The 14,793-nt window shown below is 39.9% G+C and overlaps 1 protein-coding gene and 1 long non-coding RNA gene across 4 annotated transcripts in view; one reads left to right on the top strand and one right to left on the bottom strand.

The window, feature by feature from the left end:
* Positions 1-14,793, top strand: part of LOC133568043 (uncharacterized) — a 216,129-nt gene that overhangs the window by 18,674 nt on the left and 182,662 nt on the right. The window contains exons 3-6 of one of the 3 annotated variants that reach the window (XR_009809527.1): positions 2,518-2,897; positions 2,968-3,075; positions 5,355-5,461; positions 7,282-7,427. This is a non-coding gene — a long non-coding RNA (uncharacterized LOC133568043). Of the gene's footprint in view, positions 1-2,517; positions 2,898-2,967; positions 3,076-5,354; positions 5,547-7,281; positions 7,428-14,793 lie in introns of those variants that run through there. The other 2 variants (XR_009809525.1, XR_009809526.1) reach the window with 2 other exon arrangements.
* The window catches only part of rorcb (RAR-related orphan receptor C b), a 52,921-nt gene that overhangs the window by 25,662 nt on the left and 12,466 nt on the right, over positions 1-14,793 (bottom strand). The window contains exons 2-3 of the mRNA XM_061919749.1: positions 2,961-3,046; positions 2,748-2,889 (exon numbers count right to left, since the gene is read on the bottom strand). Of these exons, the coding sequence (XP_061775733.1) occupies positions 2,748-2,889; positions 2,961-3,046 (228 nt within the window). The remainder of the gene's footprint in view (positions 1-2,747; positions 2,890-2,960; positions 3,047-14,793) is intronic.

Raw genomic sequence — 14,793 nt, 5'->3', positions numbered from 1 at the left:
CTTTTTCAAAGCCTGCAGTGAAGAGAAGGGTTCGTGATGAGCAAAGCCAATTCCAGGAAAAGTGGGAGATGCAATATTTCTTGGTTGAGCACCCGGACGTGTCTTATTTGCACAGAGAAAGGGATACAATTTGAAACGTCATTATACAACCAGACTCGCTGAGGAGTATGCAAAATTTTTTTTAAAAGGGGAACATTATCACAATTTCAAAAGGGTTAAAAAAAATAAAAATCAGTTCCCAGTGGCTTGTTGTATTTTTTGAATTTTTTTTCAAAATTTTACCGGTCCCGGAATATCCCTAAAAAAAGCTTTAAAGTTCTTGATTTTCACTATTTGCGATACGACTGTCCATTTCCCTGTGACGTCATACAGGGCTGCCAATACAAACAACATGGCGGTTACCACAGCAAGATATAGCGACATTAGCTCGGATTCAGACTCTGATTTCAGCGGTTTAAGCGATTCAACAGATTACGCGTGTATTGAAACAGATGGTCGGAGTATGGAGGCAGATAGTGAAAACGAAATTGAAGAAGAAATGGAAGCTATTGAGCCAATAGCTATTGACGCTATTCGGCCATAGCGTGGGTGTACCTAATGAAGTGGCCCATAGCATGGCTGCCTTATTAGCATGGCCGGTAAAATGTGCGGACCAAAAGATCAGGACTTTCGCATCTTGTGACACTGGAGCAACTTAAATCCGTCGATTGGTAAGTGTTTGTTTCGCATTAAATGTGGGTATCTAGTTTCGAATGTACATACAGCTAGCGTAAATAGCATGTTAGCATCGATTAGCTGGCAGTCATGCCGCGACCAAATATGTCTGATTAGCACATAAGTCAACAACATCAACAAAACTCACCTTTGTGATTTCGTTGACTTAATCGTTGCAAATGCATCTGCAGGTTATCCATACATGTCTGTGCCATGTCTGTCTTAGCATCGCCGGTCAAATGTGAAGACACTTTGGTACATTCAATGGGGGTCTGGCGGCAGATTTCTTGCCAGTGGTGCAACTTGAATCCCTCCCTGTTAGTGTTGTTACACCCTCCGACAACACACCGACGAGGCATGATGTCTCCAAGGTTCCAAAAAATAGTCGAAAAAACGGAAAATAACAGAGCTTAGACCCGGTGTTTATAATGTGAAAATGAATATGGCGGGTGTGTTACCTCGGTGACGTCACGTTCTGACATCATCGCTAGAAGACCGATAAACAGAAAGGCGTTTAATTTGCCAAAATTCACCCATTTAGAGTTCGGAAATCGGTTAAAAAAATACATGGTCTTTTTTCTGCAACATCAAGGTATATATTGACGCTTGCATAGGTTTGGTGATAATGTTCCCCTTTAAGAAATATTTTCAGTGCGTCCAGTGGCCCCTAGGTAAACTGAGTTGGAGACCCCTGGTTTAGTATAACATTGTATTGTGTGATCATGCAACTGGTATTTTTCCACTCCGGTATACTTCCGTTCCCTTATCTGTTGTTGATTTCCATATTTGGTCCTCGAGCGGCCTATGTCTTGCACAAATATGATTAATCCCTCTTCAAAAGGGAGGTTTGAGCAATTTGCTCTACAGAAAGGACACGGACCCTCTGGTTCTTTTGTCTTACTTTTAGATCTCTTTTGCCGATGCTATAGTTGCGTTGTAAGGGTTGGTCTCCTTAAGCTTTTATGGTCCTTTTTACTCAACATATAGTATTTCATCCAACTTGGGAGTGACCAGAGTGTTTTATTCCCTGAGAGAAACAGTATCCAGTTGACCTAATGACAGTCTATACCAAGGGGTAGGGAACCTAGGGCTCGCGAGCCAGATGTGGCTCTTTTGATGACTGCATCTGGCTCTCGGGTAAATCTGAGCTGACATTGCTTAACACGATAAGTAATGAATAATTCCACTTGTGTTAAAAATAACGTTCAAAATATAAAACATTCTCATGCTTTTTTATGTTCAAGAAGTTGCCTTAAGGGTAAGAAATCATTTATTTGTTATTGGTTAGTGTGGGGCTTGCCCTCCTGGGGTTTATTTGGACCACCAAGTACCGACATGAGAGCCCGTTTCAGGGTTACAATATTTTTTTATTTTTCAAAAAGTCTCTCAGTTGCTTTCCAGCCTTTTGTATTTTTCTCTTTTGTTCCCGCTTGCGCTCTGGCTCCAGCCCCGACCCTTCTCTCCTCCTGGCTGCTGCTTATAACAGAGTGACAGGTGATTAGATAACAAGGCCCAGGTTGGCCTTTTGCGCACCTGTCGCTGATTTCGAGGCCGATCCTGGCACACCATGCTTCGCTGCAGGCCTGCAGGCCACGCCCCCTCCACAATTCGCTTCAGAATAACAACATTGTTACAAGGAATAAGAGACCTATTCTACTCTAGAAATGTTGGTCTTACTTAAAAATGCACGCTTTTAGTTGTGTTCAGTGTTAAATAAGTATTATATATTTGGCTTCTTGGTTCTCTTAACCAAAAAGGTTCCCGACCCCTGGTCTATACACTGTATTTGTTTTGTCCATGCAGCACCCAAAAGAAGATAGACATCCTCCAACAGCTGGTGTTGAACATTAACGCCGAGGGCTTCGAATTCTCACGGTATCGGCTTCAATTTCGAGGAATGCGCGACTCGGCCGCAGAGCAGGAGCACACCTTGCCTTACGTAAGCTTCAGCAGGACCCTTCACAGATGTGTGACATTCTCAGTGCGCCACACAGGGGAACCATTATAAGGTTATATAGGAAGTCTGTGTTTACCATCTCGGCTCATGCCCAAAGCGAGACACTTCTGCAGACGACAGTGCTGACAGCGGTTGCGGTTGGTCCGGTCGATCAGGCAGTTCCTCTGGCGGGAACAGGAATACATGGCGTTGTTCTGCTGGCTGCGGCGGAAGAAGCCCTGAAGAGGTGCATGGACACATGACCAATGAGTGCACACGTGGTTTGACATACAACGGTGTGATTCTTTACCTTGCAGCCTTCACAGGTGATGACACCGTAGTGGATCCCCGAGGACTTGTCCCCGCAGATTTTACAGGGGATGACCTCGATCTGAGCTGCAGGGACCAAAAGCAAGATTGATCAGGTCAGAAGACAACTTCAGTCAAGAGGTGTTATCATATACTGTACTTCAAGGGTGTTCAACACACTCTTTTAGGAGCCACACTTCCAGAAAGCTATGCCATAATCGCGATATACGATATATATCTCGATATTTTGCCTTCGCCTTGAATGAACACCTGATGCATATAATCACAGCAGTATTATGATTCTATGTGTCTACATTAAAACATTCTTCTTCATACTGCATTCATATATGCTACTTTTAAACTTTCGTGCAGAGAGGGAAATCACAACTAAGTCAATTTACCAAAACTGTATTTATTAAATACTCTTCATTCTCTCACAAGTGACTTTTTAAATGAAAGAACAAATTAGCAGTGCTGCTACCTTTTTGTAGCAACACCTCTGCAGCATACTTTGCATATTGCTGTTGTCTGCTGAATATCTTCCCGCTTGAAGCCAAACCACCGTCAGATGATGGACCCCAAGCTGTATTTTTTGGGGCATTAATTGTTCTTCCTCCATTTGTGATCAGTTTCGCATCATCTCTCTCAGCTACCGTGCTGAGAGAGGTAGCTGCCATGCTGCTACCTCTCTGCTCGGCGAGGGCGTATGACGCGACACGCACGACAGTATGTGACGTATGTAAGAAGGTGGGCTTGTTTTACATCTCTGAGACGAGAAGGAGTGAGAAATGCCTGTAGTGTAATGCCCGCAACTGCGTGAGAACGTATATGCAAATATTACGATATAGTCATTTTCTATATTGCACAGAGGCCAAGCCGCTATATATCGTTTATATCGATATATCGCCCAGCCCTAATATGGATATATATATATATATATATATATATATATATATATATATATATATATATATATATATATATATATATATATATATACACACACACACATTTATAATTTATGACATACTGTATATGTATATATGCATATATATATATATGTATATAAATATAAATATATTTAAATATGTATGTGTGTATATATATATGTATATATATACATACATACATACACACACACATATGCTGATGTATGTATGTGTATATATATAAACCAGCATGTGTTAGATATATTACTTATATATTACCTTTATATTTTATGACATATATGTATTTATGCATATATATATATATATATATATATATATTTAAATATGTATGTGTAAATATATATAAATATATATATTTAAATATGTATGTGTAAATATATATAAATATATATATATATATATAAACCAGCATGTGTTAGATATATTACTTATATATTACCTTTATATTTTATGACATATATGTATTTATGCATATATATATATTTAAATATGTATGTGTAAATATATATATATATATATATATATAAATCAGCATGTGTTAGATATGACTTATATATGACATAAATATATGGTGTATATGACGTGTGTGTGTGTATATATATATATATATATATATATATATATATGTATATATATATATATGTATATACATACAATATATTTAAATATGTGTGTATGTATATATATATATATATATATATATATATACATACATACACACATATGCTGATGTATGTATGTGTATATATATAAACCAGCATGTGTTAGATATATTACTTATATATTACATTTATATTTTATGACATATATGTATATATATATATATATTATATATATATATATATATGTGTATATATATATATATATGTATATTTAAATATGTATGTATGCAAATATATATATATATACATATATATATATATAAATCAGCATGTGTTAGATATGACTTATATATGACATAAATATTATATATGATGTATATGACGTGTGTGTGTGTGTGTTTTTATATATATATATATATATATATATATATATATATATATATATGTATATATATGTATATGTAGAAAATTATGTACATGTGCGTGTATATATAAATATATATGTATTCCTGATTCAGATTGTGTTTCGGGTTGCATTTTTTCAAGTGTTTTAAACACAACCAATGAGTTCGAGGAGCTCGATCATATTTTGTTATCCGACTGTTTGACTTTTAGTAAAGCGTTTAACAGCTGCAGTGTTTTCTGCTCTATGATCAGCAGCATTTCTGAGGCTTCAGGATGAAAATAGCCTCCAAACAAACACTTAATTTTGTTCGTTCTCTGTAGTTTATAAATCTTAAACAAAGTAAGATCCTTTTTGTATCTCCTGTTGACTGAAGAACGGCTCACTTTGGTCTTATCTTGTCACAGTTGTAATTCTCTGTACTCTGAACTCATTTACAGGGTCACCTTTGACCTCCAACTGACAGGAAACACAGCGTCCAGGCTTCAACAAGTCTTAAAAGTCAACTCCTGTAGTCTTATAGAGCTAAAATGCTTATTCCTTGACAGTAAGTTCGGCCCCTTTTTAACAGAAGCATGTACATGTACCCTGTGAACGCTTTGAACCCTGCGGCCTATAAAATGGTGTAGCTATTTCATGGGTTTTTCTTTGTTTTGATTTCAACAGATAGTGTGCTTATAATATATATATACATATGTATATGTGTTTGTGTATGTATATATATATATATATATATATATACCTTGATGTTGCAGAAAAAAGACCATATATTTTTTTTACCGATTTCCGAACTCTAAATGGGTGAATTTTGGCAAATTAAACGCCTTTCTGTTTATCGGTCTTTTAGCGATGACGTCAGAATGTGACGTCACCGAGGTAACACACCCGCCATATTCATTTTCACATTACAAACACCGGGTCTCAGCTCTGTTATTTTCCGTTTTTTCGACTATTTTTTGGAACCTTGGAGACATCATGCCTCGTCGGTGTGTTGTCGGAGGGTGTAACAACACTAACGGGGAGGGATTCAAGTTGCACCACTGGCAAGAAATCTGCCGCCAGACCCCCATTGAATGTACCAGAGTGTCTTCACATTTGACCGGCGATGCTAAGACAGACATGGCACAGAGATGTATGGATAACCTGCAGATGCATTTGCAACGATTAAGTCAACAAAATCACAAAGGTGAGTTTTGTTGATGTTGTTGACTTATGTGCTAATCAGACATAGTTGGTCACGGCATGACTGCCAGCTAATCGATGCTAACATGCTACGCTAATCGATGCTAACATGCTATTTACGCTAGCTGTATGTACATTTGAAACTAGATACCCACATTTAATGCGAAACAAACACTTACCAATCGATGGATTTAAGTTGCTCCAGTGTCACAAGATGCTAAAGTCCTGATCGTTTGGTCCGCACATTTTACCGGCGATGCTAATTATGGCAGCCATGCTATGGGCCACTTCATTAGGTACACCCACGCTATGGCCGAATAGCATCAATAGCTATTCGCTCAATAGCTTCAATTTCTTCTTCAATCCGACCATCTGTTTCAATACATGCGTAATCTGTTGACTCGCTTAAGCCGCTGAAATCCGAGTCTGAATCCGAGCTAATGTCGCTACATCTTGCTGTGGTAACCGCCATGTTGTTTGTATTGGCAGCCCTGTATGACGTCACAGGGAAATGGATAGTGGTTTCGAAGATAGCGAAAATAAGGCACTTTAAAGCTTTATTTAGGGATATTCCGGGACCGGTAAAATTTTGAAAAAAGATTCAAAAAATACAACAAGCCACTGGGAACTGATTTTTATTGTTTTTAACCCTTTTGAAATTGTGATAATGTTCCCCTTTAAGTTATTTTTTTAATTTATTTATTTCGGCAATCTTCACATAAAACAAAGAACAACAACAAAAAAAGAAAAAAAAAACACTAATTTGAGCAATGATTGAGCCGAAAGGGTGTAGGTTGAAGCAACGCTTATATAAACCTACCCCATCACAACAAGAACAAGGTTCAAAATATATAAAATCTAAAACATGCTTCACTTTTATTACTTTTTTTTTTTTTTAACAATATATAAGCAACATATAGGTAGCACACGTCTCATATACACAGTTTAACATTTAAATCATTTAAGTTACGAGATCATCTTCAGATATATCCGTCGATGTTACGTTTGAACTATTATTTTGTTTGTTTTATGCTCTTTTGTCAAATAAAATGTTTGTTTTTGTATGACAACCACACAAAATATGCAACATTTTCAATATCAAAACATTTTAAGGTGAAATATTTGTAGCCTTGAATAGGTCAATAAGTCCTTATAACATTGTTTTTTTGTTTTGTTTTTTTTTAGCTTGAGGTGGCGACTTGTCCTGGGTGTACCCAGCCTTCCGCCCGATTGTAGCTGAGATAGGCGCCAGCGCCCGCCGCGACCCCAAAAGGGAATAAGCGGTAGTAAATGGGATGGGATGGGCAAAAAAAGAAAAATAAAGACAACATTGCAACTTGTTCTAGTTAGATTTCACCTCATTCCTCTTTTTTATGTTTTTATTTTTGCAGTAGCAAAAATAAAAACGGGCCGGTAAACAATTCGCTGCAGGCCGCAAATGGCTCCCCGGGGCCACACTTTGGACACCCCTGCTGTACAGTTTGGCTTCGGTATTTTTCGATCTACTCCTGGACATCCACGTGTTGTTTCAGTTGTTGCTCCTTAGCACCGCCCTAGTGGCTCTCTGGAGTTTTTTCAAAAATATATGAAAAATGGAAAAAGATGAGGGGAAAAAAAACAATTTTTTTGTTTTAATATGGTTTCTGTTGGAGGAAAAACATTGTTATAAAGCACACTGTTTATATTAAACATGCTTCACTGATTTGAGTATTTGGCGAGTACCGTTTTATCCTACTAATTTTGGGCGGTCCTTGAACTCACTGTAGTTTGTTTACATGTATAACTTTCTCCGACTTTCTAAAACGTGTTTTATGCCACTTCTTTTTATGTCTCATTTTGTCCACCAAACTTCTAACGTTGTGTATGAAGGGACGGCGTGGCGCAGTGGAAGAGTGGCCGTGCGCAACCCGAGGGTCCCTGGTTCAAATCCCACCCAGTACCGACCTCGTCATGTCCGTTGTGTCCTGAGCAAGACACTTCACCCTTGCTCCTGATGGGTGCTGGTTAGCGCCTTGCATGGCAGCTCCCTCCATCAGTGTATGAATGTGTGTGTGAATGGGTAAATGTGGAAGTAGTGTCAAAGCGCTTTGAGTACCTTGAAGGTAGAAAAGCGCTATACAAGTACAACCCATTTATTTATTATTTATTTAAAAGCTGCTTTAAACCAGTTGATCTGCCGCTTCTTTTCTTTCTCCTATGTCCCCCCCTCCCTTGTAGAGGGGGTCCGGTCCGATAACCATGGATGAAGTACTGGCTGTCCAGAGTCGAGACCCAGGATGGACCGCTCGTAGGGACCCAGGATGGACCGCTCGCCTGTATTGATTGGGGACATCTCTACGCTGCTGATCCGCCTCCGCTTGAGATGGTCTCCTGTGGACGGGACTCTCGCTGCTGTCTTTGATCCGCTTTGAACTGAACTCTCGCGGCTGTGTTGGAGCCACTATGGATTGAACTTCCACAGTATCATGTTAGACCCGCTCGACATCCATTGCTTTCGGTCCCCTAGAGGGGGGGGGGGGGGGGGTTGGCCACATCTGAGGTCCTCTCCAAGGTTTCTCATAGTCAGCATTGTCACTGGCGTCCCACTGGGTGTGAGTTTTCCTTGCCCTTTTGTGGGTTCTTCCGAGGATGTTGTAGTCGTAATGATTTGTGCAGTCCTTTGAGACATTTGTGATTTGGGGCTATATACATAAACATTGATTGATTGATTGATAAGTGCTTAGAAACAGGAAGTTTAACCTTGCAGTTGAAGGAAACGCCGCGTCCCTCAGTGTGGACGGCACTAACTCATTTGCATGGAGAATACAACTGGAACTTGAAGTGTTTGTGTGCACCCAGCATGTGGCCCCCAAGGAGGGAACAGAGTGCACAAACAGATAGGGGATCACATGACTGTTGCACATTGACACCAACAAAGAGGCCTTCTCTCCGGCTAGATGGAAAAAAACAAGCATATCATCATGAGATAGGGCCTGTTTTTACAATCTCATAATGTTCCAACGTGCGGGGACGGCCTTATCTGGGGAGAGATTATTACGCTCTTGCGGGAGGAACAAACCACCTCTCTATTGCCTCCTTGCTTCTAAAGCTGTTGACCAAAATACTTCAACTGACTGAGGCAGCTGCAGGCATGCAATGGAAAAAAAAAAAAACCCCTTCACCCTCTCCCCCGCCTTCATCTCAGGATTATATAACTCTCGTCCGTGAGCATTCCTCACAGCCCTCGCTCTAGCAACACCGACAGCCCGCCCTTTCCCCGGGTTCTCACATCCCCACTGGCTGGGCGGCGAGGGCAAGCGGGCCTGGCATTGGCTGAGTCGGCCGTCGCCCATGTGGACGTTCTGTCCCACTGACACACTTTCCCACCGCGGGGGGAGGGGGGGTGAGCCGCGATCGTTTTAAGCAGTTTTAAGGTGGAGTTTGACAAAACGCTCGCGTTCCGTCGGGAAAACATTCCCTTAAGGCACCCCGGAGCTTGCATCAGAAAAATGGTGTTGCATAACAGTAACGTGGAGGTGGTGGCGTCGATACCAGAAAAACTGCCCTTACCAGTCCAACTTCCTAGAAAGACAAATAATGTTTTCTGAGTAATAAACCCCATATCATGTATATGAATGATGTCATTCATCCAGGTCATTGTAATCTCAGGGCGTTGTAGTCTCAGGGCGTTGTAGTCTCAGGGCATTGTAATCTCAGGGTTTTAGAATCGCAGGTCATTGTAATCTCAGGTCATTGTAGTCTCAGGGCATTGTAATCTCAGGGTTTTAGAATCTCAGGTCATTGTAGTCTCATTTCATTGTAATCTCAGGTCATTGTAATATCAGGGAATTGTAGTCTCAGGGCATTGTAATTTTAGGGTTTTGGAATCTCAGGTCATTGTAATCTCAGGTCATTGTCATATCAGGGTTTTTGGAATCTCAGGTCATTGTAATCTCAGGTCATTGTCATATCAGGGTTTTGGAATCTCAGGTTACTGTAATATCAGGGTTTTGTAATATCAGGGAATTGTAATATCAGGTCATTGTAATATCAGGGAATTGTAGTTTCAGGACATTGTAGTCTCAGGGCATTGTAATCTCAGGTCATTGTAATTTTAGGGTTTTGTAATCTCAGGTCATTGTAATCTCGGGGAATTGTAGTCTCAGGGCATTGTAATCTCAGGTCATTGTAATCTCAGGGCATTGTAATCTCAGGGTTTTAGAATCTCAGGTCATTGTAGTCTCATTTCATTGTAATCTCAGGTCATTGTAATATCAGGGAATTGTAGTCTCAGGTCATTGTAATATCAGGGAATTGTAGTCTCAGGGCATTGTAATTTTAGGGTTTTGGAATCTCAGGTCATTGTAATCTCAGGCCATTGTCATATCAGGGTTTTTGGAATCTCAGGTCATTGTAATATCAGGGTTTTTGGAATCTCAGGTCATTGTAATCTCAGGTCATTGTAATCTCAGGTCATTGTCATATCAGGGTTTTGGAATCTCAGGTCACTGTAATATCAGGGAATTGTCATATCAGGGTTTTGTAATATCAGGGAATTGTAATCTCAGGTCATTGTAATATCAGGTCATTGTAATATCAGGGAATTGTAGTTTCAGGACATTGTAGTCTCAGGGCATTGTAATCTCAGGTCATTGTAATATCAGGGTTTTGTAATCTCAGGTCATTGTAATCTCGGGGAATTGTAGTCTCAGGGCATTGTAATCTCAGGTCATTGTAATCTCAGGGCATTGTAGTCTCAGGGCATTGTAGTCTCAGGACATTGTAGTCTCAGGGCATTGTAATCTCAGGGCATTGTAGTCTCAGGGCATTGTAGTCTCAGGTCATTGTAATCTCAGGGAATTGTCATATCAGGTCATTGTAATATCAGGGAATTGTAATATCAGGTCATTGTAATGCCAGGTCATTGTCATCTCAGGTCATTGTAATATCAGGGTTTTGGAATCGGAGGTCATTGTAATCTCAGGGAATTATAGTCTCAGGGCATTGTAATGTCAGGTCATTGTAATCTCAGGGCATTGTAATCTCATGGAATTGTAGTCTCAGGTCAGTGTAATGCCAGGTCATTGTAATCTCAGGTCATTGTAATATCAGGGTTTTGGAATCTCAATTCATTGTAATCTCAGGTCATTGTCATATCAGGGTTTTGGAATCTCAGGTCATTGTAATATCAGGGAATTGTCATATCAGGGTTTTGTAATATCAGGGAATTGTAATCTCGGGTCATTGTAATATCAGGTAATTGTAATATCAGGGAATTGTAGTCTCAGGGCATTGTAATCTCAGGTCATTGTAATATCAGGGTTTTGTAATCTCAGGTCATTGTAATATCAGGGAATTGTAGTCTCAGGTCATTGTAATATCAGGTAATTGTAATATCAGGGAATTGTAGTCTCAGGGCATTGTAATCTCAGGTCATTGTAGTCTCAGTTCATTGTAATCTCAGGTCATTGTGATATCAGGTCATTCTAGTCTCAGGTCATTGTAATCTCAGGGCATTGTACTCTCAAAGCATTGTAATCTCAGGGTTTTGGAATCACAGGTCGTTGCAATCTCAGGGTTTTAGAATCTCAGGTCATTGTAATCTCAGGTCATTGTAGTCTCAGTTCATTGTAATCTCAGGTCATTGTGATATCAGGGAATTGTAGTCTCAGGGCATTGTAATTTTAGGGTTTTGGAATCTCAGGTCATTGTAATCTCAGATCATTGTAATATCAGGGTTTTGGAATCTCAGGTAATTGTAATCTCAGGTCATTGTAACATCAGGGTTTTGGAAACTCAGTTCATTGTAATCTCAGGACATTGTAATCTAAAGTCATTGTAATCTCAGGTTATTGTAATCTCAGGGAATTGTAGTTTTAGGGGCATTGTAATCTCAGGTCATTGTAATCTCAGGGCATTGTAGTCTCAGGGCATTGTAATACCAGGGTTTTGGAATCGCAGGTCATTGTAATATCAGGGAATTGTCATATCAGGGTTTTGTAATATCAGGGAATTGTAGTCTCAGAGCATTGTAATCTCAGGTCATTGTAATATCAGGGTTTTGTAATCTCAGGTCATTGTAATATCAGGGAATTGTAACATCAGGGAATTGTAGTCTCAGGACATTGTAATCTAAAATCATTGTAATCTCAGGTCATTGTAATCTCAGGGCATTGTAGTCTCAGGGCATTGTAATACCAGGGTTTTGGAATCTCAGGTCATTGTAATATCAGGGAATTGTAGTTTCAGGACATTGTAATATCAGGGCATTGTAATCTCAGGGAATTGTAGTCTCAGGTCATTGTAATATCAGGGAATTGTAGTCTCAGGCCTTTGTAATCTCAGGTCATTGTAATCTCAGGGCATTGTAATCTCAGGGAATTGTAGTCTCAGGATTTTGTAATCTCAGGTCATTGTAATCTCAGGGCATTGTAATCTCAGGGAATTGTAGTCTCAGGGCATTGTAATCTCAGGTCATTGTAATCTCAGGGAATTGTAGTCTCAGGATTTTGTAATCTCAGGTCATTGTAATCTCAGGTCATTGTAATCTCAGGGCATTGTAATCTCAGGGAATTGTAGTCTCAGGGAATTGTAGTCTCAGGGCATTGTAATCTCAGGTCATTGTAATCTCAGGGCATTGTAGTCTCAGGGCATTGTAATATCAGGATTTTGGAATCGCAGGTTATTGTAATCTCAGGGAATTGTAATCTCATGGAATTGTAGTTTCAGGTCATTGTAATGCCAGGTCATTGTAATATCAGGGTTTTGGAATCACAGGTCATTGTAATCTCAGGGAATTGTAGTCTCAGGTCATTGTAATGACAGGTCATTGTAATATCAGGTCATTGTAATATCAGGGTTTTGGAATCGCAGGTCATTGTAATCTCAGGGAATTATAGTCTCAGGGCATTGTAATGTCAGGTCATTGTAATCTCAGGGCATTGTAATCTCATGGAATTGTAGTCTCAGGTCATTGTAATGCCAGGTCATTGTAATCTCAGGTCATTGTAATATCAGGGTTTTGGAATCGCAGGTCATTGTAATCTCAGGGAATTGTAGTCTCAGGTCATTGTAATATCAGGGAATTGTAGTCTCAGGTCATTGTAATATCAGGGTTTTGGAATCGCAGGTCATTGTAATCTCAGGGAATTGTAATATCAGGGTTTTGGAATCTCAGGGTTTTGTAAACTCAGGTCATTGTAATCTCAAATCATTGTAATCTCAGGTCATTGTAATACCAGGGAATTGTAGTCTCAGGTCATTGTAATCTCAGGTCCTTGTAGTCTCAAGGCATTCAATCATCACAACTGGACCGTTTGGTTTGTCTTAGAAGACGTTTTGCCTCTATTCCGAGTAGACTTCAGTTGATTAAGTAGGCCGAATAGATCTGCCCAATCTAAATCCAGGAGAATAAACAAATGAAGCCTACTGAGGTGTTGGCGCCAGCCACTAGACCAGATTTGACCAATCGAAGTCTACTCAGGTATTGGCACCAGCTGCTAGACGAGATCTGAACAATCTAAATCTAAGACTATATCTGGCCAACATAACTCTAAGACTAGATGTGACCAGTCTAAGTCTAAGACTAGATGTGACCAATCTAAGTCTAAGACTGGATGTGACCAATCTAAGTCTAAGACTGGATGTGACCAATCTAAGTCTAAGACTAGATGTGACCAATCTAAGTCTAAGACTAGTTGTAACAATCTTAAGTCTAAGACTAGATGTGACCAATCTAAATCAATGGAGATCTACTCAGATGAGGTGAAACATCTTTTAAAACAAACCCAAGAGTCCAGTTGTGATGATTAAATGTCCTGGAAAACACAACATGATGTTTATTACAGATATGATCACTCTACTGTACTTTACTGTACTGTACTGTACTGTAACAGACGCAATAGGAAAAGAATGCCAGCCCTCTCCCTAATCTTTGACATTTAGCTTCAGTGCAGCCACGTCTATTTTTGTCCAGTCTTAAGTTCCACGTATATGTCCTGATAGCTCGCCACCAGTAGTCCATGTTACAACTGCACACACGTGTCTCCATGCATGTTACAACTGCACACACATGTCTCCATGCATGTTACAACTGCACACACGTGTCTCCATGCATGTTACAACTGCACACACGTGTCTCCATGCATGTTACAACTGCACACACGTGTCTCCATGCATGTTACAACTGCACACACGTGTCTCCATGCATGTTACAACTGCACACACGTGTCTCCATGCATGTTACAACTGCACACACGTGTCTCCATGCATGTTACAACTGCACACACGTGTCTCCATGCATGTTACAACTGCACACACGTGTCTCCATGCATGTTACTACTGCCCACACGTGTCTCCATGCATGTTACAACTGCACATACATGTCTCCATGCATGTTACAACTGCACATACATGTCTCCATGCATGTTACAACTGCACACACGTGTCTCCATGCATGTTACTACTGCCCACACGTGTCTCCATGCATGTTACAACTGCACATACATGTCTCCATGCATGTTACAACTGCACATACATGTCTCCATGCATGTTACAACTGCACATACATGTCTCCATGCATGTTACAACTGCACACACATGTCTCCATGCATGTTACAACTGCACACACGTGTCTCCATGCATGTTACAACTGCACACACGTGTCTCCATGCATGTTACTACTGCCCACACGTGTCTCCATGCATGTTACAACTGCAC

This window comes from Nerophis ophidion, linkage group LG14 (assembly GCF_033978795.1).
Source record: "Nerophis ophidion isolate RoL-2023_Sa linkage group LG14, RoL_Noph_v1.0, whole genome shotgun sequence".
NCBI classification, from domain to species: domain Eukaryota; kingdom Metazoa; phylum Chordata; class Actinopteri; order Syngnathiformes; family Syngnathidae; genus Nerophis; species Nerophis ophidion.
The sequence above is the reverse complement of the archived record's forward strand: the minus strand, read 5'-3'. Positions and strand labels throughout refer to the sequence as shown.